This window comes from Orcinus orca, chromosome 9 (genome assembly GCF_937001465.1).
Source record: "Orcinus orca chromosome 9, mOrcOrc1.1, whole genome shotgun sequence".
NCBI classification, from domain to species: domain Eukaryota; kingdom Metazoa; phylum Chordata; class Mammalia; order Artiodactyla; family Delphinidae; genus Orcinus; species Orcinus orca.
The window spans coordinates 81,182,040-81,204,300 of record NC_064567.1 but is presented as its reverse complement, the minus strand read 5'-3'; the positions used below and the strand labels follow the sequence as shown (position 1 = coordinate 81,204,300).

At 36.8% G+C, this 22,261-nt stretch overlaps 1 protein-coding gene across 2 annotated transcripts in view; it reads right to left on the bottom strand.

Moving 5' to 3' along the window:
* HGF (hepatocyte growth factor) overlaps nt 1–21,626 on the bottom strand; it is an 83,561-nt gene extending 61,935 nt beyond the window's left edge. The window contains exons 1-4 of one of the 2 annotated variants that reach the window (XM_004263411.4): nt 21,491–21,626; nt 21,099–21,222; nt 13,213–13,378; nt 1,385–1,497 (exon numbers count right to left, since the gene is read on the bottom strand). In XM_004263411.4, the coding sequence (XP_004263459.1) occupies nt 1,385–1,497; nt 13,213–13,378; nt 21,099–21,183 (364 nt within the window). In that variant the 5' untranslated portion in view covers nt 21,184–21,222; nt 21,491–21,626. Of the gene's footprint in view, nt 1–1,384; nt 1,498–13,212; nt 13,379–21,098; nt 21,367–21,490 lie in introns of those variants that run through there. The other variant, XM_049714938.1, reaches the window with a different exon arrangement.
* Between the last annotated feature and the right edge of the window lie 635 nt (nt 21,627–22,261).

The following is a 22,261-nucleotide window of genomic DNA, read 5'->3' as shown; positions in this document are numbered from 1 at the left end:
ACCATCACAAATCATATTGAAATTTCTTGCCTAAAAGTTCTACTAATATTTTCAAAATAATACATTTCAGAGTAATCCAAAACAAAAAAGACCATTGAGGAGTTTTAATTTTGTGAGTATATACCTGGATAACTGTAGAGATTAGTCTACCTACTTAATGTAGATTATTCTATATACTCAACTGGACAGGCAAATTTAATTTAGCATAATGATTTGCTCAAATTCACAGACCATTTTAAGAACATATTAAAAACAAAAATTTGTAAACCTATATTGACTTCAAAAAGTTACTTTAAGATAATGGAAATAACTGATTTGTCTTTATATCAGTAAAATTGTGTGGGTTTTTGTGTATGTGTGTGTATGTGATAATTACATTATGCTGATTATTATTTTCATATTTTTGCTAACAGATCAGCTGCTAAATTATAGGACAATCAAATTGAAACAAGCTGTATATTTCTATCCAATAATAGTATATACAGTTGTTAGCAACCTAGAAGATTAAAGATGGTTTTATACTAGATTATGAATTATGTTTAGGATTTACAGAATTATTGGGGTGTATAGAGATCATCTTATTTTCTAACATGAATTAATTTTAATTTCATTTAAACATTTTCCCTATTAACAAAGAAATGTCTGTGTATATTACTAAATACCTAAGTTTAATAAAAAACACAGTATGATTTAAGAAAACATTAAAATTGAAATAAATAGTATTATCATAAACATAATTCATGATTATTATTTTGTGTAATGAGAGATTTATTCTGTAAAATACACATTTAGTAAACATTCTTCAATTATTTTATTATTATAAATCCACTGTTGAACAAAATAAACACCTTGTGAATATAATATCAAACTACCGAAGTAGACAAATTAATAATATGGTCTCAATTCTTTCAAAGATTTTTTAAAAGTATGTAACTAGGAATAGATCCAACTAATTTTTCAAAACCTCCATGTTTTGTTGTTATCAGCAATCATCACTATAACTTAGATTAATTATCCAAAGTTATTAAAATTTAGAATACTTTAGTAAACTCAAAATTTGCTGTTATATAAAATGTCTTAAACTAATAACTTAAGGTGGCACTTTCTAAAACGACTGTGGAGAATATCAGTTCCGGGAGATGTTACTAGAAATAAACAAAGAGGGGAGGGATAATCTAACTATGGAAAATTTGGGAAAAGCTCTCTTTAAAGTACCATACTGAAAATAGTCAAGGCAGTAGTGTCATCTGTCTTAATAGATGAATTGACTGCATAATAGATCCATGATATAATGAAAAAATCAGTTAGAAAGTGCACTGTGGCAGGCAATTACATATATTTTATACTGGTTTCATTACGAAATATTTAGGGAGAAGGAAGTTACCTTTGTTTTCATAGAGGTCAAATTCATGGCCAAACTCCTTTTTCACTCCACTTGACATGCTATTGAAAGGGAACCAGAGGCATCGCTTTCTTGCTTTGTCAAAAACAAAGGCCCTGAAAAAAATATCTGAATGAAAAGAAGGAATACTACTATTTATACAGTTTTTAAAGAATAGGCACCTGGTTTAAACAACGAAGGCAATATAAAAACAGACGCATTATTACATATACAGAAACATGAGGGATATTTGAACCTACCATTTTGCTAGCCAAATAAGACAGAACAAAATTAAATTTTTATAGGTGTAGATTTAAATATCAGATAGAATAAAATTTGAAATGTTCTCATGTTATTCTCAATGACACATAGAAGAATGAGGTCTTCAACAAGCAAAATCAATATATAGCACAACTACTTGGAATATTTCTGAAGACTTTATTTTTTTTTGTAAGTACACAGCAAGTTGGAAGATATTTTTGCAGTTATATACAAATTATTATATTTGAAATATCATGATTAACTTCTAAAGGTTGTAATTGTATAAAGCACATTCTAAAGTGACATTTCCTAAAATGCATTAGACAAATCACCACCCCAGGAGATTCTCCAGCAAAGAAGGATCTAAAATCAAATGTTTGGGAAATTTTGCATATAATATCCCTTCTTGGTGAGTTATAAAGCATTTAAGCTTATTAAAGGCGATGAAAATCCTGCTCTTAGGTAACTTTGCATAAGTCAATGTTTCCTAAATGGATTTGCTTGCATAAGCATTTTTAATTTAAATAAAAAACTAATATCAGAGAGAATATAGTTTTGATATATCATCTTGACAAAAATTGCTGAAATGTGTTAACTCCTAAAATTATCATTCCTATAGCTAAGTATTACATTGGTATTTTCTTGCTCACTAAAAAAAGTATTTCTAAAGAAAAATGATAAATACAAAAATCCCTTAACTGAGAATATAAAGTACTTAAAATTTTCAACACATTAAGTGTTACCATTTCTAAAAATACAGGAAATAAAGTTCGAATTCTGAACTATTTTCTTTCCATTAAGAAATAGTATTAAAACTCCTTCTTAACCATGTTCATGCTAATTTAATGTCACCATGTATAAGCATCTACTTAAGAAAAACACATAGATTTTCTAAGAATAAAGATTTTTTGCTTCCAGACTATATATATATATATAAAATATATATATATTATATATATATACTATTTTAACATCTTTATTGGAGTATAATTGCTTTACAATGGTGTGTTAGTTTCTGCTATATAACAAAGTGAATCAGCTACATGTACACATATATCCCCATATCCCCTCCCTCTTGCGACTCCCTCCCATCCTTCCTATCCCACCCCGCCAGGTGGTCACAAAGCACAAGCTGATCTCCCTATGCTGTGCGGCTGCTTCCCACTAGCTATCTATTTGACATTTGGTAGCATGTATATGTGCATGCCACTCTCTTACTTCGTCCCAGCTTCCCCTTCTCCCATGTCCTCAAGTCTATTCTCTATGACTAAGCCTTTATTCCTGTCCTACCTCTAGGTCCTTCATAATTCTTTTTTTTAAGATTCCATATATATGTGTTAGCATACAGTATCTGTTTTTCTCTTTCTGACTTACTTCACTCTGTATGATAGACCCTAGGTCCATCCACCTCACTACAAATAACTCAATCTCGTTTCTTTTTATGGCTGAGTAATATTGCATTGTATATATGTGCCACATCTTCTTTATCCATTCATCTGTTGATGGACACTTAGGTTGCTTCCATGTCCTGGCTTTTGTAAATAGAGCTGCAATGAACATTGTGGAACATGACTCTTTTTGAATTATGGTTTTCTCAAGGTATACGCCCAGTAGTGGGAATGCTGGGTCGTATGGTAGTTCTAGTTTTAGTTTCTTAAGGAACCTCAATACTGTTCTCCATAGTGGCTGTATCAATTTACATTACCACAAACAGTGCAAGAGTGTTCCCTTTCTCCACACCCTCTCTAGCATGTATTGTTTGCAGACTTTTTGATGATGGCCATTCTGACTGGTGTGAGGTGATACTTCATTATAGTTTTGATTTGCATTACTCTAATGATTAGTGATGTTGAGCATCCTCTCATGTGTTTGTTGGCAATCTGTATATCTTCTTTGGAGAAACGTCTGTTTAGGTCTTCTGCCCATTTTTGGATTGGGTTGTTTGTCTTTTTGATATTGAGCTGCTTGTATATTTTGGAGATTAATCCTTTGTCCATTGCTTCATTTGCAAATATTTTCTCCCAATCTGAGGGTTGTCTTTCCGTCTTGTTTATGGTTTCCTTTGCTGTGCAGAAGCTTTTAAGTTTCATTAGGTCTGAGTTGTTTATTTTTATTTCCCTTTCTCTAGGAGGTGGGTCAAAAAGGATCTTGCTATGATTTATGTCATAGAGTGTTCTGCCTATGTTTTCCTCTAAGAGTTTTATAGTGTCTAGCCTTTCATTTAGGTCTTTAATCCATTTTGAGTTTATTTTTGTGTATGGTGTTAGGGAGTATTCTAATTTCATTCTTTTCCATGTAGCTGTCCAGTTTTCCCAGCACCACTTATTGAAGAGGCTGTCTTTTCTCCATTGTATATTCTTGCCTCCTTTATCAAAGATTAGGTGACCATATGTGCATGGGTTTATCTCTAGGCTTTCTATCCTGTTCCATTGATCTATATTTCTGTTTTTGTGCCAGTACCATACTGTCTTGATTACTGTAGCTTTGTAGTATAGTCTGAAGTCCAGAAGTCTTATTCTTCCAGCTCCATTATTCTTTCTCAAGATTGCTCTGGCTATTCAGGGTCTTTTGTGTTTCCATACAAATTGTGAATTTTTTTGTTCTAGTTCTATGAAAAATGCCATTGGTAGTTTGATAAGGATTGCACTGAATCTGTAGATTGCTTTGGGTAGTATAGTCATTTTCACAATGTTGATTCTTCCAATCCAAGAACATGGTATATCTCTCCATCTGTTTGTACATCTTTAATTTCTCTCATCAGTGTCTTATAGTTTTCTGCATACAGGTTTTTGTCACTGTAGGTAGGTTTATTCCTAGGTATTTTATTCTTTTTGTTGCAATGGTAAGTGGGAGTATTTCCTTAATTTCTCTTTCAGATTTTTCATCATTAGTGTATAGGAATGCAAGAGATTTCTGTGCATTAATTTTGTATCCTGCTACTTAACCAAATTCATTGATTAGCTCTAGTAGTTTTCTGGTAGCATCTTTAGGATTCTGTATGTATAGTATCATGTCATCTGCAAACAGGGACAGATTTACTTCTTCTTTCTGATTTAGATTCCTTTTATTTCCTTTTCTTCTCTGATTGCTGTGGCTAAAACTTCCAAAACTATGCTGAATAAGAGTGGTGAGATTGGGCAACCTTGTCTTTTTCCTGATCTTAGTGGAAGTGGTTTCAGTTTTTCACCATTGAGAACAATGTTGGCTGTGGGTTTGTCATATATGGCCTTTATTATGTTGAGCTAAGTTCCCTCTATGCCTACTTTCTGGAGGGTTTTTATCATAAATGGGTGTTGAATTTTGTCAAAAGCTTTCTCTGCATCTATTGAGACGATCATATGGTTTTTCTCCTTCAGTTTGTTACTATGATGTATCACATTGATTGATTTGCGTATATTGAAGAATCCTTGCATTCCTGGGATAAACCCCATTTGACCATGGTGTAGGATTGTGCTGTTGGATTCTGTTTGCTAGTATTTTGTTGAGGATTTTTGCATCTATGTTCATCTGTGTTACTGGCCTGTAGTTTTCTTTTTTTGTGACATCTTTGTCTGGTTTTGGTATCAGGGTGATGGTGGCCTCATAGAATGAGTTTGGGAGTGTTCCTCCCTCTGCTATATTTTGGAAGCATTTGAGAAGGATAGGTGTTAGCTCTTCTCTAAATGTTTGATAGAATTCGCCTGTGAAGCCATCTGGTCCTAGGCTATTGTTTGCTGGAAGATTTTAATCACAGTTTCAATTTCAATGCTTGTGACTGGTCTGTTTATGTTTTCTATTTCTTCCTGGTTCAGTCTCGGAGGGTTGTGATTTTCTAAGAATTTTTCCATTTATTCCAGGTTGTCCATTGTATTGGCATACAGTTGCTTGTAGTAATCCCTCATGATCCTTGTATTTCTGCAGTGTCAGTTGTTACTTCTCCTTTTTCATTTCTATTGGTTTGAGTCTTTTCCCTTTTTTTCTTGATAAGTCTGGCTAATGGTTTATCAATTTTGTTTATCTTCTTAAAGAACCAGCTTTTAGTTTTATTGATCTTTGCAATCATTTCCTTCATTTATTTTTCCTTCATTTCTGATCTGATGTTTATGATTTATTTGCTTATACTAACTTTGCGTTGTTTTTGTTCTTCTTTCTCTAATTGCTTTAGGTGTAAGCGCAGGTTATTTATTTGAGATTTTTCTTGTTCCCTCAGGTAGGATTCTATTGCTATAAACTTCCCTCTTAGAACTGCTTTTGCTTCATCCCATAGGTTTTGGGTCATAGTGTTTTCATTGTCATTTGTTTCTAGGTATTTTTTGATTTCCTCTTTGATTTCTTCTGTGATCTCTTGGTTATTTAGTAGTGTATTGTTTAGCCTCCATGTGATTGTATTTTTTAGAGTTTTTTTTTCTGTAATTGATATCTAGTCTCATAGCGGCATGGTCGGAAAAGATACTGGATACGATTTCAATCTTCTTAAATTTACCAAGGCTTGATTTGTGATCTGAGGTGTGATCTATCCATAGAGTGTTCCATGAGTACTTGAGAAGAAAGTGTATTCTGTTGTTTTTGGATGGAATGTCCTATAAATATCAATTAAGTTCATCATGTTTAATGTGTCATTTAAAGCTTGTGTTTCCTTATTTATTTTCATTATGGATGATCTGTCCATTGGTGAAAGTGGGGTGTTAAAGTCCCCTACTATGATTGTATTACTGTCGATTTCCCCTTTTGTGGCTGTTAGCATTTGCTTTATGTATTGAGGTACTCCTATGTTGGGTGCATAAATATTTACAATTGTTATATCTTCCTCTTGGAGTGATCCCTTGATCATGATGTAGTGTCCTTCTTTGTCTCTTGTAATAGTCTTTATTTAAAGTCTATTTTGTCTGATATGAGAATTGCTACTCCGGCTTTATTTTGATTTCCATTTGCATGGAATATCTTTTTCCATCCCCTTACTTTCAGTCTGTATGTGTCCCTAGGACTGAAGTGGGTCTCTTGTAGACAGCATATATACACGTCTTGTTTTTGTATCCATTCGGCCAGTCTATGTCTTTTGGTTGGAGCATTTAATCCATTTATATTTAAGGTAATTATCGATATGTATGTTCCTATTACAATTTTCTTCATTGTTTTGGGTTTGTTATTGTAGGTCTTCTCCTTCTCTTGTGTTTCCTGCCTAGAGAAGTTCCTTTAGCACGTGTTGTAAAGCCGGTTTGGTGGTGCTGAATTCTCTTAGCTTTTGCTTGTCTGTAAAGGTTTTAATTTCTCCATCAACTATGAATGAGGTCCTTGCTGGGTAGAGTAATCTTGGTTGTAGGTTTTTCCCTTTCATCACTTCAAATATGTCCTGCCACTCCCTTCTGGCCTGCAGAGTTTCTGCTGAAAGATCAGCTGTTACCCTTATGGGGATGCCCTTGTATGTTATTTGTTGCTTTTCCCTTGCTGCTTTTAATATTTTTTCTTTGTATTTAATTTTTGATAGTTTGAATAATATGTGTCTTGGCATGTGTCTCCTTGGATTTATCCTGTATGGATCTCTGCCCTTCCTGGACTTGATTGACTATTTCCTTTCCCATATTAGGGAAGTTTTCAACTATAATCTCTTCAAATATTTTCTCAGACCCTTTCTTTTTTCTCTTCTTTTTCTGGGACCCCTGTAATTCGAATGTTGGTGTATTTAATGTTGTCCCAGAGGTCTCTGCGACTGTCCTCAATTCTTTTCATTCTTCTTTCTTTATTCTGCTCTGTGGTAGTTATTTCCACTATTTCATCTTTCAGGTCCCTTATCTGTTCTTCTGCCTCAGTTATTCTGCTATTGATTCCTTCTAGAGAATTTTTAATTTCATTTATCGTGTTGTTCATCATTGTTTGTTTGCTCTTTAGTTTTTCTAGGTCCTTGTTAAATGTTTCTTGTATCTTCTAAATTCTATTTCCAAGATTTTGGATCATCTTTACTGTCATTACTCTGAATTCTTTTTCAGGTAGACTGCCTACTTCCTCTTCGTTTGTTTGGTCTGGTGGGTTTTTACCTTGCTCCTTCATCTGCTGTGTATTTCTCTGTCTTCTCATTTTGCTTAACTTACTGTGTTTGGGGTTTCCTTTTCACTGGCTTCAGGTTAGTAGTTCCAATTGTTTTTGGTATCTGCCCCCAGTGGGTAAGGTTGGTTCAGTGGGTTGTGCAGGCTTACTGGTGGAGGGGACTGGTGCCTGTGTTCTGATGGATAAGGCTGGATCTTGTCTTTCTGGTGGGCAGGACTGCATCCGGGGGTGTGTTTTGGGGTGTCTGTGGACCTATTATGATTTTAGGCAGTCTCTCTGATAATGGTTGGGGTGGTGTTCCTGTCTTGCTAGTCGTTTGGCATGGGGCGTCCAGCACTGTAGCTTGCTGGTCGTTGAGTGGAGCTGGGTCTGAACTTTGAGACAGAGATATCTGGGAGAGCTCTCACCAAATGATATTACAAGTGGCCTGGAGGTCTCTGATGGACCAATGTCCTGAACTTGGCTCTCCCACCTCTAAGGCTCAGCCCTGACAACCGGCTGGAGCACCAAGACCCTGTCAGCCAAACGGCTCAGAAGAAAAGGGAGAAAAAAAAGAAGAAAGAAAGAAAGTAAATAAAATAAGTGAAGTTATTAAAATAAAAAATTAAAAATATTATTAAAATAAAAAAGTAATTAAAAAAAAGAAGAGAGCAACCAAACCAATAAACAAATCCACCAATGATAACAAGCACTAAAAACTATACTAAAAAAAATGGATAGACCAGAACCCTAGGACAAATGGTAAAAGCAAAACTATACAGACAAAATCACACAAAGAAGCATACACATACACACTCACAAAAAGAGGAAAAGGGGAAAAAAAAAGAAAAAATATATATATAAAGGAAAAGAGCAACCAAATCAATAAACAAATCTACCAGTGATAATAAGCTCTAAATGCTAAACTAAGATAAACATAAAACTAGAAACAAATTAGATGCAGAAGACAAACCCCAAGTCTACAGTTGCTCCCAAAGTCCACCGCCTCAGTTTTGGGGTGATTCATTGTCTATTCATGTATTCCACAGATGCAGGGTATATCAGCTTGATTGTGTAGATTTAGTCCTCTGCTCCTGAGGCTGCACAGAGAAGTTTCCCTTTCTCTTCTTCGTTCACACAGCTCCTGGGGTTCAGCTTTGGATTTGGCCCTGCTGCTGCATGTAGGATGCCCTCTGGCATCTGTTTGTTGCCCGGAGAGGAGGGGCTTAAAGGAGCAGCTTTAAGATTAGGGGGCTCTGGCTCACTCAGGCTGGGGGGTATGGAGGGGTATGGAATTAGGGGCGAGTCTGTGGTGGCAGAGGCCAGTGTGAAGTTGCAACAGCCTGAAGTGCACTGTGTGTTCTCCTGGGGGGAGTTGTCCCTGGATCTCAGGCCCCTGGCAGTGGCGGGCTGCACAGGCCCCTGGGAGGGGAGGTGTGGATAGTGACCTGTGCTCACACACAGGCTTCTTGGTGGCGGCAGCAGAAGCCTTAGCGTTTCATCCCCATCTCTGGTGTCCATGCTGATAGCCACGGCTCGCGCCCGTCTCTGGAGCTCATTTAGGCGGTGCTCTGAATCCGCTCTCCTTGCACACCATGAAACAATGGTCTCTTGCCTCTTCGGCAGGTCCAGACCTTTCCCCGGACTCCCTCCCAGCTAGCTGTGGCGCACTAGCCCCCTTAAGGCTGTGTTCCCGCAGCCAACCCCAGTCCTCTCCCTGTGATCTGACCTCCGAAGCCCGAGCCTCAGCTCCCAGCCCCCACCCATCCTGGCGGATTAGTAGACAAACCTCTCTTGGCTGGTGAGTGCCGGTCAGCCCTGATCCTCTGTGCAGAAATCTCTCCACTTTGCCCTCCGCACCCCTGTTGCTGTGCTCTCCTCCACGGCTCCGAAGCTTTCCCCCTCCGTCACCCACAGTCTCTGCCCATGAAGGGGCTTCTAGTGTGTGGAAACCTTTCCTCCTTCACGGCTCCCCCCGCGAGGTGCAGGTCCCGTCCCTATTCTTTTGTATCTCGTTTTTCTTTTTTCTTTTGCCCTACCCAGGTACGTGGGGAGTGTCCTGCCTTTTGGGAGGTCTGAGGTCTTCTGCCAGCGTTCAGTAGGTGTTCTGTAGGAGTTGCTCCACGTGTAGATGTATTTTTGATGTATCTGTGGGGAGGAAGGTGATCTCCACATCTTACTCCTCTGCCATCTTGAAGGTCCTCCTCCAGATCATATATATATATATATATATATATATATATATATTTTTTTTTTTTTTTTTTTTTTTTTTTTTTTTTTTGCGGTACGCGGGCCTCTCACTGTTGTGGCCTCTCCTGCTGCGGAGCACAGGCTCTGGATGCGCAGGCTCAGTGGCCATGGCTCACAGGCCCAGCCGCTCCGCGGCATGTGGGATCCTTCCGGACTGGGGCACGAACCCATGTCCTCTGCATCGTCAGGCGGACTCTCAACCACTGTGCCACCAGGGAAGCCCCAGATCATATATTTTTGAAAGCACATAATTTTCTTGTAATTTTATGTAGTTCAAATTAGTCATTTATTTCTTAACATTGTAACAACTTTTAAGTAATTTTAAATAAGGGGAAATAACTTTTATAAAACAAATATTAAAAAGATGTTATAAAATTAAAGTATTTTAACTATTATTTTATATTTTTACATAGTGCATTTTATTCTATAACTAACTTCAAAAATTATATGTATAAACTTTGTGCTTTGATTTACATGTAGACATTTTGAAATGTCCACCTACAAGAACATTTTACAGTTGAAATAGTATTAAAGAACAAACATAAAAGTCTGTTTGTGCAACTGTGGCAGAATAACTTGAAAAGAGAAAAACTGGCTGATAATATATTTGAATTTTGATCTGGTAGATAGTAAACTTATGCAATACATGTAAAATTTCCTATATCCCTATTGTAGGGTGTTGGGGGGAGAGTTAAATAACCTTGAAAGCACGGTAATTAGATAAAGAATACATATGAAGATAATTAAACGAACATCTAAAAAGAAATTTTAAAATTACAGACTCAAATACCTACTAGTTAACATTAAAATAAAAATGTACCACACATATATAAACTACTACTTTTTTTTTCAGTAATATGGCTTTGACATGAGATTGCCTTGCAAGTGACTCATAAGCCCCATCAGGAACATTTGAGATTTGCTTCTGTGAATACAAAGGTGATTCCATCTGGAAAGTGGGTGACAGGGTTTCCAGTTTGCTGATTTCATTCACCCTTTTCTCTCATTCCGTTACAATTCCATATACCCTCAGAAAATTGTATTTGCTTGTATCATTTTACACCTCCATATGGACTGGATCCAAGCTGACAAATTCCATGCGTTGCATATCTTCTTTGAAGTTTGACTTTAGGAGTCTTTCTCTTAGCCTTATTTTAACTATCATCTTCCTTTCAATAATTTATTTTGTTGAGTTGTTTATGGCAGAAGGGCAATTCCAGTACCAGTTACTCAGTCATGGTTAGAAATTTTCATCTCTTGAGTCAGTTCATGTACAGTAATTTTTTTGAAACGTTTACAATCAGGCATTCTGGTCATCTTTCTCATCCAGCAAAAACCAACTTCAGTCTCTATAAAGTCAATATTGTTGATACCTTCTCAAGAGGAAACAAAATTTGAGACCTCCACCTTATGCCCACTGAATCACAGATGCTTTCACACAGCATTGTTGGTATTTTCCAAACATTTTAGTGTGTTTGCCACTGTCTTTCAATGATTCTAGTTCATGTAACAAGTCCTCAAAAAGATCTTTAATTCATTAAGAACCTACTTTCAGCGTATCACAAGTATGTCCATTCAATTCTGAATAAGAAATGTATTTAGTGATTCCAAATAAGTATGTATATATATTTAGGATACACAAGTGTGAAGGATGACACCATTTCTGAGCAGAGAACTTTAGCTGTACATTGGTATTACTACATGTGGTTTTCTGCACAGGTTGCCATAAATTTGGAGACTAAATATAACTCAACCAGAATATGGTTGAAAAGCATGAAACCTCATATATATGGGATATGTAAAGTTTTATTAATCTGTTCACATATGTTCTCCAATGCAGCAAAATCATTTTAGTTTCTCCTAAATAAAACAAAGGGAAAGCTGTTTTGTTTGGGTTTTTTTCTAGGCATAAGGCTGACTAATGTGAAAATCGAGGCTTAGCAATACTTTCCTTACTTGTGGATCCAGAAGAGTGTATTTTCAAACTCAAAGTTAAAAATCAACAATGAGATGTGGTTCTTCCATTCCCTTTGCCCTGCCCTTCTAACCCTGAAAGGGGAAAATACAATAAATCCAACCTCCTCAATTGCCAGAAGAACATCTCCATAAATCTACACAGCTGAGTTGTTGATTGAGAGTAGTTTTCTCTAATTTATTTTTTTTAATCTCAAGGCTTTTCTAGGAAAGTCAGGGAAAGAAGGAATTATCATAAGAATTACTTGGAAAGTTAATTCCCCACTCCCAGTGCCAGGAAATATCTCCCTGAAAGTGGCAGTTTGGCTATAAAAATACTTCCAGAGGAGATCTAAATGAATAGAAAAGAGATAGTCTTTCCTCCTGCTAAATCTATTGAAGAGCTCCTCTAACCATGTCCTTTCTCCTCGGGCCCATAACACTTACTTCTCTGAGAAAGGCAAGACGAATTTAGGACCTCTTGCCATGACATTACTAAAATCTGTGTTCACATTATGTGTTAACTACCCCAATGTAATAGAGTAGAATTCAAAAGTGACAGGATAGCATGTGCACTCCTGTTAAAGTGGGATGAAATAGGGAATAAAAAGGTGGAAAGTAAGTGTGGGGAGGGAATATTTATGAAGAACTAGGAAATGCATTTTCTTCTGGCAATTTGGAAAACTATTCAGATGAAATTGTCACCTTCATGGCCCAAAACTCCAAGTTTTATCCTTTGGCATACTGGCAAAGTTGTAAGGAATTTTTCCCTGGGAGGTCACAGAGAAACTTTCAAAAGATAAGAAAACTCTCCATTTGAGTCCCCTCATGCCTCTTTGAATTGCCCCAACACTTTTCACCTAAAACTTCATCATCACTACCCGCTAACTTCTTTTAAACAGTCCCTCTAGTTTTTTTAAACTAATTATCTCAATGTTTTTTATTTACATCCCTAAAGACAATGATACAAGTTGCAGTAAGTTTTGGTTGTTGGCCAACTTCTATTCTGAAAATTCCTCCACTCCTCTTGTAAGAAAAAAAAAAGTTTACTCTGAATATTGTAAAATATTAGAGAGATAAAAAGTTAATCTAATTGAATTTTAGTTCCTAAAGTTCAACTGTTCATAAGATGAGAAAATATAAATTCCATAACTAAAGCCACTGTGGATTCTAAAAGATCTCAGTTTATGTGTTCTCCCTTACTCATATTTCCATCAAATAGAGCTAAGTCTGCTGTTGCAATGAGTTAAAACTAAAATCAAGCTTACAATTTTAAGAGTACATTGCATTGAATACAAAAAAGATGATGATAATGAGTCCATGCTATATTTGGAAAATTATTCTAAGAACGAAATGAAGCAACTTACTTGCAAGTGAATGGAAGTCCTTTATTCCTAATACATCTATTGGCACATTGGTCTGCAGTGTTCATTTTTTTTGTTTTTATCTTCAGTAATGGGTCTTCTTTAATTAGAGTAGTCTTTGCTGACTTTTTGAATTCATGAAGTGTGTTTCTTCTTTTCTTCTGTCCTTCTATTAATAATAATATTTTTTTAAAAACATAGGGGAAAAGCTTTTAAGGCTCATATAGAAAAAAATATCCCTAAGAATCATCTACGAGGTAATGATTTTATCTGACAACATACCAGACCTCCAGGGGTTGGGGGGTGGAGTAATGTGGGTAATGATACTCTCAGATACTTAAGAGCAAGAGAGGAATAGTTAATCAGTGAAGAAAAAATAACTTCACATACAGAGTCATTCATCTACGTTCTTTCAAATGAAGGATGCTTTTAAAAATTAGGACAGAGTTCACTCTTAAGAAATAAATAACATGGTATTCTCCAAACAGTATGAAAGGAAGTGCCAGGACATATCATATCATGCTCTATAATTAAATCTGTCATTTCCTTCTACAATTGGTCCTTATGTAAATTATAGTACTAATTAGATAAGCCAAGTCAATGACAGGTGAGAAACTTCTCACTAAAAATGGTGCACTGGGTAAATTCTTCTGACTTGGTCTTTAAAGTATTTCATACTATTCATATTCTAGCCCTTTCATTTCCTACATAAGTGTTTTCTGTGCTTTTGGGCACTATTTCTCAGTATCACTGAAGTGTTTGTTTTGAAATCAAGCCAAATGTTGTAAATCAAATGTATGTAAAACTTCATCCTTTAATGTAGCAATATCATTTTTCTTCATCAAAGTATTGTACCAGGCCCCTAGATAGCATGAAGCCTCCTATTAAAAAGCTGAAGAGCAAAGCTAAAACATCCCAAGAGACTTAATCTTATGGATAACTTTAGAATATGAAGAACTTGCTTCTTCATTCTTAATTTGCCCAAAGTTACCTGGTTTCTAATGATAATCATCTCTTCACAATGAGGATCAAATTGTCTAAGAGACTGCAGCTGTTGTAGAACAAGGATGGATATAATTGTGCCCCTCCCCTGCCTGCCAATTCATTTGAATACCCTTATAACAAAGGCAGTAATAATACGTACATTTTTAAGATATGAAACCAAGACACGGGAAAGTTGATGACTTAGAAGATCTGATTGAAAATCCAGCTGCCTGGCTTCAGAGCCCCCACTCTTAAACACGTATGATGCCATCTCTCTCTAAGACTTGCTAAGAAAGCATGTGGAAATAACGGCTTGTAAACAGTTTCTGAAGATTTGCTTAAAGCTATCAGTAGAGAAGTAACTTGGATGGCAGAACAGGAAATCACTTCTTGTCTTTAAATGTGGTGAAATGTGCCAAGAAAAGAGGGTGAAAATTTTTCTGTAGAAAATTTGGAAATATGGCTTAACAGAGTGAGGTACCAAGAATGCCATCATACCCTTAAGTCTGCCAGCAACCACTGGCTCCAGTTGTTTTATTAAACATGGAGATGCTACCCATTAATATCTATCCTAACCTGAAGTCCACAGTAAATAAGAGAAAACATGAATTCCTCTAAATTTTGGTTCTCTATAAAACTCCAGAACACAATCCCCAAAAGACTGGTACTAATTTCTGTAATAATGCTTTCATTTTCTTTTCTTTTCGTTTCTTCAACTTTTCTTTGCCCTATAAGATGGAATGGCTATGGTAGAACAGGTATAATTTAAAAGACATCTTAACATAGAAATTCAGTCAACCAAATAATCCATCAACTTGTTATTTATTGAGTGTGGACCAAATGCCTTGCATAACGTTGGCAGACTGATGATAATTCTGGCATTCTTATTGACTTGCCAAGTGACTTTGTTTAATTACCTTAAATGCTAATATCCCATTACTCAATTTACAAAATGAAAGTTATATTATATGTGAACTAAAAGGAGCTATTTAAACTACAATCATTTGGAAATCAATTTGGGTTAAAAATGTTATGAATAGGCAAAGTTTTAGTTTTGCTTTTGAAATTTCATCCTTTAATTTCTGGCATAAGAGAAGAAACCGTTATTCTCCCAAGCAAAGAAGTGGTATTAGTCTCTTCAAATTTTGGTTTCTGCCACAGGACCATGTTAATGGGAGATACGTTTCTCCACTAAGAGTTTCCACTTCTTTTGACATTAGTGCACTCTTTCTTAGGTGCTGTGAAATGTTTCACAGCATAAAAATCATCTGAATTCCTGTATAAATTGGAATACTTCTCAGAAACAAATAGTGGTTAATGGACACAGAAAATCTGTTCAAAAAACTATCTGCCAAAGTGGAAAAATTGTGGTATATATATATATATATATATATGTATATATATATATAATATGTATATATATGTGTGTGTATATATATGTGTGTATGTATATACATATATATATGTGTGTATATATGCACACATATATAAAATAAATTCAATTAACTAAAAGTATAGAATTAAAATTGGCCTAATGTATTATGTATTTATTACCTATGTTTAAGTGTGAGAGAAGAACATAAAACTAAATTTTAAAAGTCTAAGACAAACATTGAGTTCAGACATGTATTTTACCAATTACCAAATAAAATAGAATACCTGGTCAATGCTCTGGTTTCTTTTCTCAGAACCATACAACATGAAGGAAGGCACTGAGGATGACTAGAGAAAAGTGGTTTCTGTGGGATCATTGATTATATTTAATACTGCAGATCCTCAGCTGTCCTATTGAAATGTGTTAATGCCTGGCTGTACCTCATAAAAATAGTCTACTCTTGCTTGCTGATAAACTTTCGATCACTACCTTTCATCTAAAGATCAAAAAGTATCCTGAAAAGCAAATAAATCTATGATTTCCCTTTACTAGATAATAAATAGGAGAGAAAAGCATGTCGGGGCTACAAATCTAATCAGGGGCAATCAGAACCAGATACTAAGATTCCCTTCTCACTCTTTATTTCTCATGACTTAGAAGCTTTCCCTTATAATTCAGTCATATCATTAGGTCAGTAACTAATTATTCAAAAATGCGAAGTTCAAGCTAGTTGTACGTCATGTAATCCACACATCAATAAAATTAATTCCTTCTTCAATAAAAGAAAAATTCAAAACAGAAGTCATTCAAAAAACAGCATCTGAAAATAAAATTCCTTTGCTGAAAATACTTTTAACTTTCTCTTCCATATGTATTAACAACTGATGCTTGTTTTAACAACAGTTAAAAAACAAGCTTAATTTGGGAAGAAACTCAAAAATATCTTTGGATCAGATTTTTCCCTACTATTTTTTGTGCATGACTGCTAGTTGAAGTTTATAAACAAAACATTGAAATGAAATCAAAGGGTAAGAGATCACTGCAACTTTGTCATGCTTTCTTATATTTTAAATTGCAACTCCTTTTCCCTCTTCCCTCAGTATGGGAAAACATTCTGTAGCTATATTTCCTGAAGAAACCAAAGTCCCTATTTTAAAACTGAAATCATTAGGCTCTTAGTGAAAAGCTACAAACAGAAAGTAGGGTCAAATGTATCAAGGTGCTTGAAGAAAGACACATTTCTCCCTCTGGTCCCTGGGCCTCACACTCATTTCTCTCAGTACCTCATATATTTTCTTCTCTGTATGGACTAACCATTGACTTCAAAGAAAAATCATGCAAAGGAAAGGATTTGCAGGGTGTGGAAAGAAGCAGGAATCTGGCTCCACATATTCTGAGAAACCTACCCACATGATTAGTGATTAACAGCTTGAAGTGGCAAGATGTTAAGATGAAAGTACACAAATAATTAATGGAAGGGAATGGTGGTGACTGGAGATTTACTTCCCAAAGGCAAAAATCATAAATACAAGTCCAAATCTTCATTTCTATTATCTAGGACTTGGGTTTCACAAGTGGACAATTTTCATCCCTTCTTTAGAGAAGGGAACAATATCATAAATAAAGATGTCAGGAAGGGATCAAGTCAGATTTAAATCAAATGTTGGTATTTGAGAAGCAGCATAAGTATCTCTTCCAAAAAGATTTACAAATGAAATGATGTTCAGTGTGAGAATAGGGACCTCCCTGGATATTTCCCTCCTCCTACTTCCATGCCACTTCCTCATTCATCCTCCTCCTGGTCTCTTCCTTCACTGTCTGTTTCTGCCTGCAGCTCTCCTCCACACACCAACTAAAACAACCACACTTCAGTCAGGTATCTTGTCAACTCAGAACCTTCCAGCTGTGACCCATAATGTTTAAAATAGTGTAATTTAGCATGATATTCAAGCGTACGTGCTAGTCTCTCTTACTTTTCCAAACCCAGGCCATACTCCTCCTCAGGTACTCAGTACACCAGCCCTACATGATTGCCTGTCCTCGCTTCGGTACCTTCAGCCACTTTGTGTTCCCCTGACTTAAGTAATGACCGTACTACCACCTGTATTTTCACACTCAACTTGAGTATTGCATACTCCCTAAACCTGGTTCGATCTTCTGAGCTAGAAATGAACTCTCAACCATAACATAATAATACTTCTAACACAGAATTGTTCTTATATTACTTAGCAAAATGGATTTTTTAGAGCAAGTTTCAGTTGATTTCACCGCTGCTGTATTCAATATAAATAAAAGGGAAAAATGCACATTGCATATTTCATTCACATAGATTTGGGTAGGAATCTCAGCTCTATCCAATATGTAAGATAATAAGAAGAAAATTAAGATCTTTAACTTCAGTTTCCTCATGTAAGATGAGTCAATCCAATAATGCCAATCTTATTAGAATTAAATAAGCTTTGTTTTAGAACTTGGTCCATAACAGTCGCTCAACAAATGTAGGTTTCATCATCAAAAAATCTACAAACAATAAATGCTGGAGAGGGTGTGGTGAACAGGGTACCCTTTTGCACTGTTGGTGGGAATGTTAATTGATGCAGCTACTATGGAGAACAGTATGCAGGTTCCTCAAAAAACTAAAAATAGAGCTATCATATGACCCAGAAATCCCACTACTGGGCATATACCCTGAGAAGACCATAATTCAAAAAGAGTCATGTACCAAAATGTTCATTGCAGCACTATTTACCATAGCCAGGACATGGAAGCAAGCTAAGTGTCCATTGACAGATGAATGGATAAAGAAGATGTGGCACATATATACAATGGAATATTACTCAGCCATAAAAAGAAATGAAATTGAGTTATTTGTAGTGAGGTAGATGAACCTAGAGTCTGCCGTACAGAGTGAAGTAAGTCAGAAAGAGAAAAACAAATACCGTATGCTAACACATATATATGGAATCTAAAAAAAAAAAAAAAATGGTCCTGAAGAACCTAGGGGCAGGACAGGAATAAAGACGCAGACGTAGAGAATGTACTTGAGGACACGGGGAGGGGGAAGGGTAAGCTGGGATAAAGTGAGAGAGTGGCATGGACATATATACACTACCAAACGTAAAATATATAGCTAGTGGGAAGCAGCCGCATAGCACAGGGAGATCAGCTCCGTGCTTTGTGTCCACCTAGAAGGGTGGGATAGGGAGGGTAGGAGGGAGATGCAAGAGGGAGGAGATATGGAGATATATGTATATGTATATCTGATTCACTTTGTTATAAAGCAGAAACTAACACACCATTGTAAAGCAATTATACGCCTATGCCAATAAAATGTTAAAAGAAAAATGAAGGTATTGGGGTGCAGAGTCAGTAAAAGAAACAAAACAAAACAAAAAAAACAAATGTAGGTTTCTTTCTCGCTTGTTCATCTGTACATCTCCCACAGGCTCCTTGATAGTAGGTGCTCATTTAATGTTTTGTTCTTGTTGTTAGAGGGGATTGAATATTTGTATCCAGTGTAGGTGGGAGTGGATAGAGAATAATCCTATGTAAACCAATTCCTATAAAGATGGCTTGGGTCTATTATATTGAACATTTCTTTAAGTTTTTTGAAACTTCTCTAAAAATATCTCCATAATATATTCTGCTCATAACTGGTTGTCACCTCATTATAGTATCCACTTCTTTTCAAATATTGTCTTATTTCACAATAGGTAAAAAAGCAGACTCATAAGCTAAATCAAAAAGTATAACCTAAGCAAGTAACAACAAAATTCTAAATGTTCAATGTTAGATGATATAAAAAAGAACAGACTTTCTTTATATGTTCTAAGAGGACTATCCATGTTTTCCACTTTGAGGAATGTAATTTTTTAAAAAAACTATCAAAATCAAGTTGCCACCCAGACAAAGGCAGACCCTATTTTGTTAACAATTTTAGCATTATCCACTTTAGGAATTATTCTATTACTTGTAATTCCCAACTGGCCTCTCCTTGCCTGCGGCATACTCTTGGGCTGCATTCCCCCTATCCTCAGGAAACGCAGTCATTTCAACATTAGCCAAAATGAAATATAATTACAAATGTATATATCTCCTGCCAAAACTTCGCAATGCATGCCAAAAACAAATAGACATTGTCTATGGTTGATCTACTGTTTGGGTTTTCCACACTGTGTTCCCCATGCATAAGCACAGATGATTCCAGGTAACCATATTCTACTTCAGCCCATCAACATTTTGATCTTTGAAAATGAAACTCCTCAAAATATTAGCTGTCATTTCAATTTATACTCAAAATCCCACAAAGCAGCAATGTCATATAAGAATCAATTTTAACATGACCCATCTCAAAGGTGATAACCTGCTAGATTGAACTTTTTTTTTTTCACCTCTTCAGAAATCTAACATAAATGTTCTCGAACTGACACTTCCCACACAGCGTTGTTTTCCAAAAGGGACATCACAAAATCGAAGAAAGCCAGGTGGGACTGATTTTCCTCGTCATTTTGCAAATTCTTGGTGTTTTCAACCTTTGTATTACATTGGAAACTAGATTGGAGGTCTGATAAATGTCATATTTAACTTATCTCAAAAGATATAACTGAGATATTTCTCTGTCTTATTTAAAAAAACTATGTCTACTGTCTGGGCATTTATTCCATTCTTTTATTCCCCTGTGCCCACCTATGATGCTCACTACCTTCTCCCGTTGGCATCCCAGCCACGACAATGATAACACAACCAAATACAGATGTTTCCTCTTGCCCTGATAACAACAGAAAACTTCCCAAAGCAGCAAATGAAACCTGTAAACTTCCAGGCAATATGAACTCCCAAGCAACTCCTTCCCAACCTGTAAATTCTGGGGAGAAAATGGGAGACTGAAAGGAGCATTTCTACAGCTATAATCAGAGTCACACAATTTTTGCCTCCTTGGCCCTGCAGTTTCAAAAGGGCAGGCATCCATACCCAGAAAGAATGAGACCTTAGGAGAGAGGCTTTCTCTTTCATTTTTATAACATGCATATACTCAGACTTTAATCTGCCTTCTCCAAATGAAAATTATTAAGTCATAGTTTGGCCCTGAATGTTGACTGAGTGATGTGGGGTAGTGGATTGTCATGGAAAATTCTCCTCTGGGAAAAAAAAAAAACATGTCCCTGCTGTACTGACCATCACTTTCCCCCCCCCCTCTCTTCAGCTTTAAATTTATCCAAACCAGCAAAGTTCAGCCAGTGTTAGCATCTCGCTCCCATCCCACCATCCCTGACTATCAGGCTAAGTGAGAGGGGGCTGGATCAATGGGGAGGGGGATGGAAACAACAGAGGGGATGCTAAGTATCTTTTTAAATGCTTTTCAAACAGAAAGAGAATGTCAAAAGAAAGCTGAATGAGAGATTTTAAAAACCCATACCACATACAGAGTTAAGGAAGGATGCTGGGAATCGGGTAAAGAGAGAGCATTAGGAAAAGGAAATGTTAGCAAGAGAGAGTTAAAGAAGAAGAAGGAAGAAAAGAGAAAACTAACCTGCATAGGGGATGGCAATGGGAAACAGGAGGTGGAGGAGGACGTGCTGCAGCAGTAAGACTGGCAGAAGTTTGGTCACCCACATGGTGCTGCTGGATGTGCTGGCGGATCCCACTGGCGATGCCTGCGTGAAAGAATCCTGTTCCGACTCAGTGCCTAGAAGAGCCCGTCGGCTCTGAGCTGCTTTTTATTGCGATGAGCTAAGTTTGTTGTGTGATTAACTGGAAAGATCTAGGTCTGAACTCCCTCTTACGGTAAGAAACTGTTTAACAACAGCCCTTTACTCTCTTCCACCCCCCTCCTTTCCTCACCACCCCCCACCCCCCAACAGCACCAAACAGATCCCAGCTCCCCACGACCCCACCCCCACTCTGCTGAGGAAAGAAACTTACAAAGAGAAGGTCACCTGGCCTGAGGCCAGCTTCAATTTGGAAGTTGGAGCTCCAGATCCCAGTGGCTCCTATCCGAGCAGGGAAAGGAGCTGCAAGGCTCAGCCCAGTAGCTAAATCAAGGCACAGGCAGAGGACCAATTCGCTAAATTTAAAACAGGAAAATACACGTGTTTACATCTCTATTTGGGAAAAGAGGAAGGGGAAGCAGCATAAGAAAGCAAAGCACTGCCTTTCTGTCAAATGTGCGTCAGCTCCTAATCTCTCTCGTTTCACTACTGGAGCAATCCAGGGATTCCAAACACAGACACAGGCTCCCCAGGTGGTCAGAGCCTGGGAAGGAGCGGGGAGGCAGGCTGGCAGGCAGAGCGCAGACAGGTCCAGCCCAGGTAGCAAGAGGTCCGGTGAGAAAAGGGTATGTTATTGTGGGGTAAAAATAAATAAACAAGCAAAACAAAAGCACCCACATTGTCAGGCAGGAAAATTGCCCCTGCCCAATGGGCTCAAAGCAGGTAGCTTTTTTCAGAAGCTGAGCTAAGCTCCCCAGTCACCACAAAGGTACCAAAAGCACATAGAAGAAATGTGTCTGATTTGGGGTCTGTGATAAAATCTGGTCATGTACTCTTCTTAAAACGTCTAAGACATTGGGATCACCCACTGCCTCTCCCTGACAGATAAATATGGCATGGATTAGATGTCCTTGTGCACACACGCACATACACACTCACACATGTGGGTAACTTCTAAGACTGACTTTCACTGGAAATCTCTTAA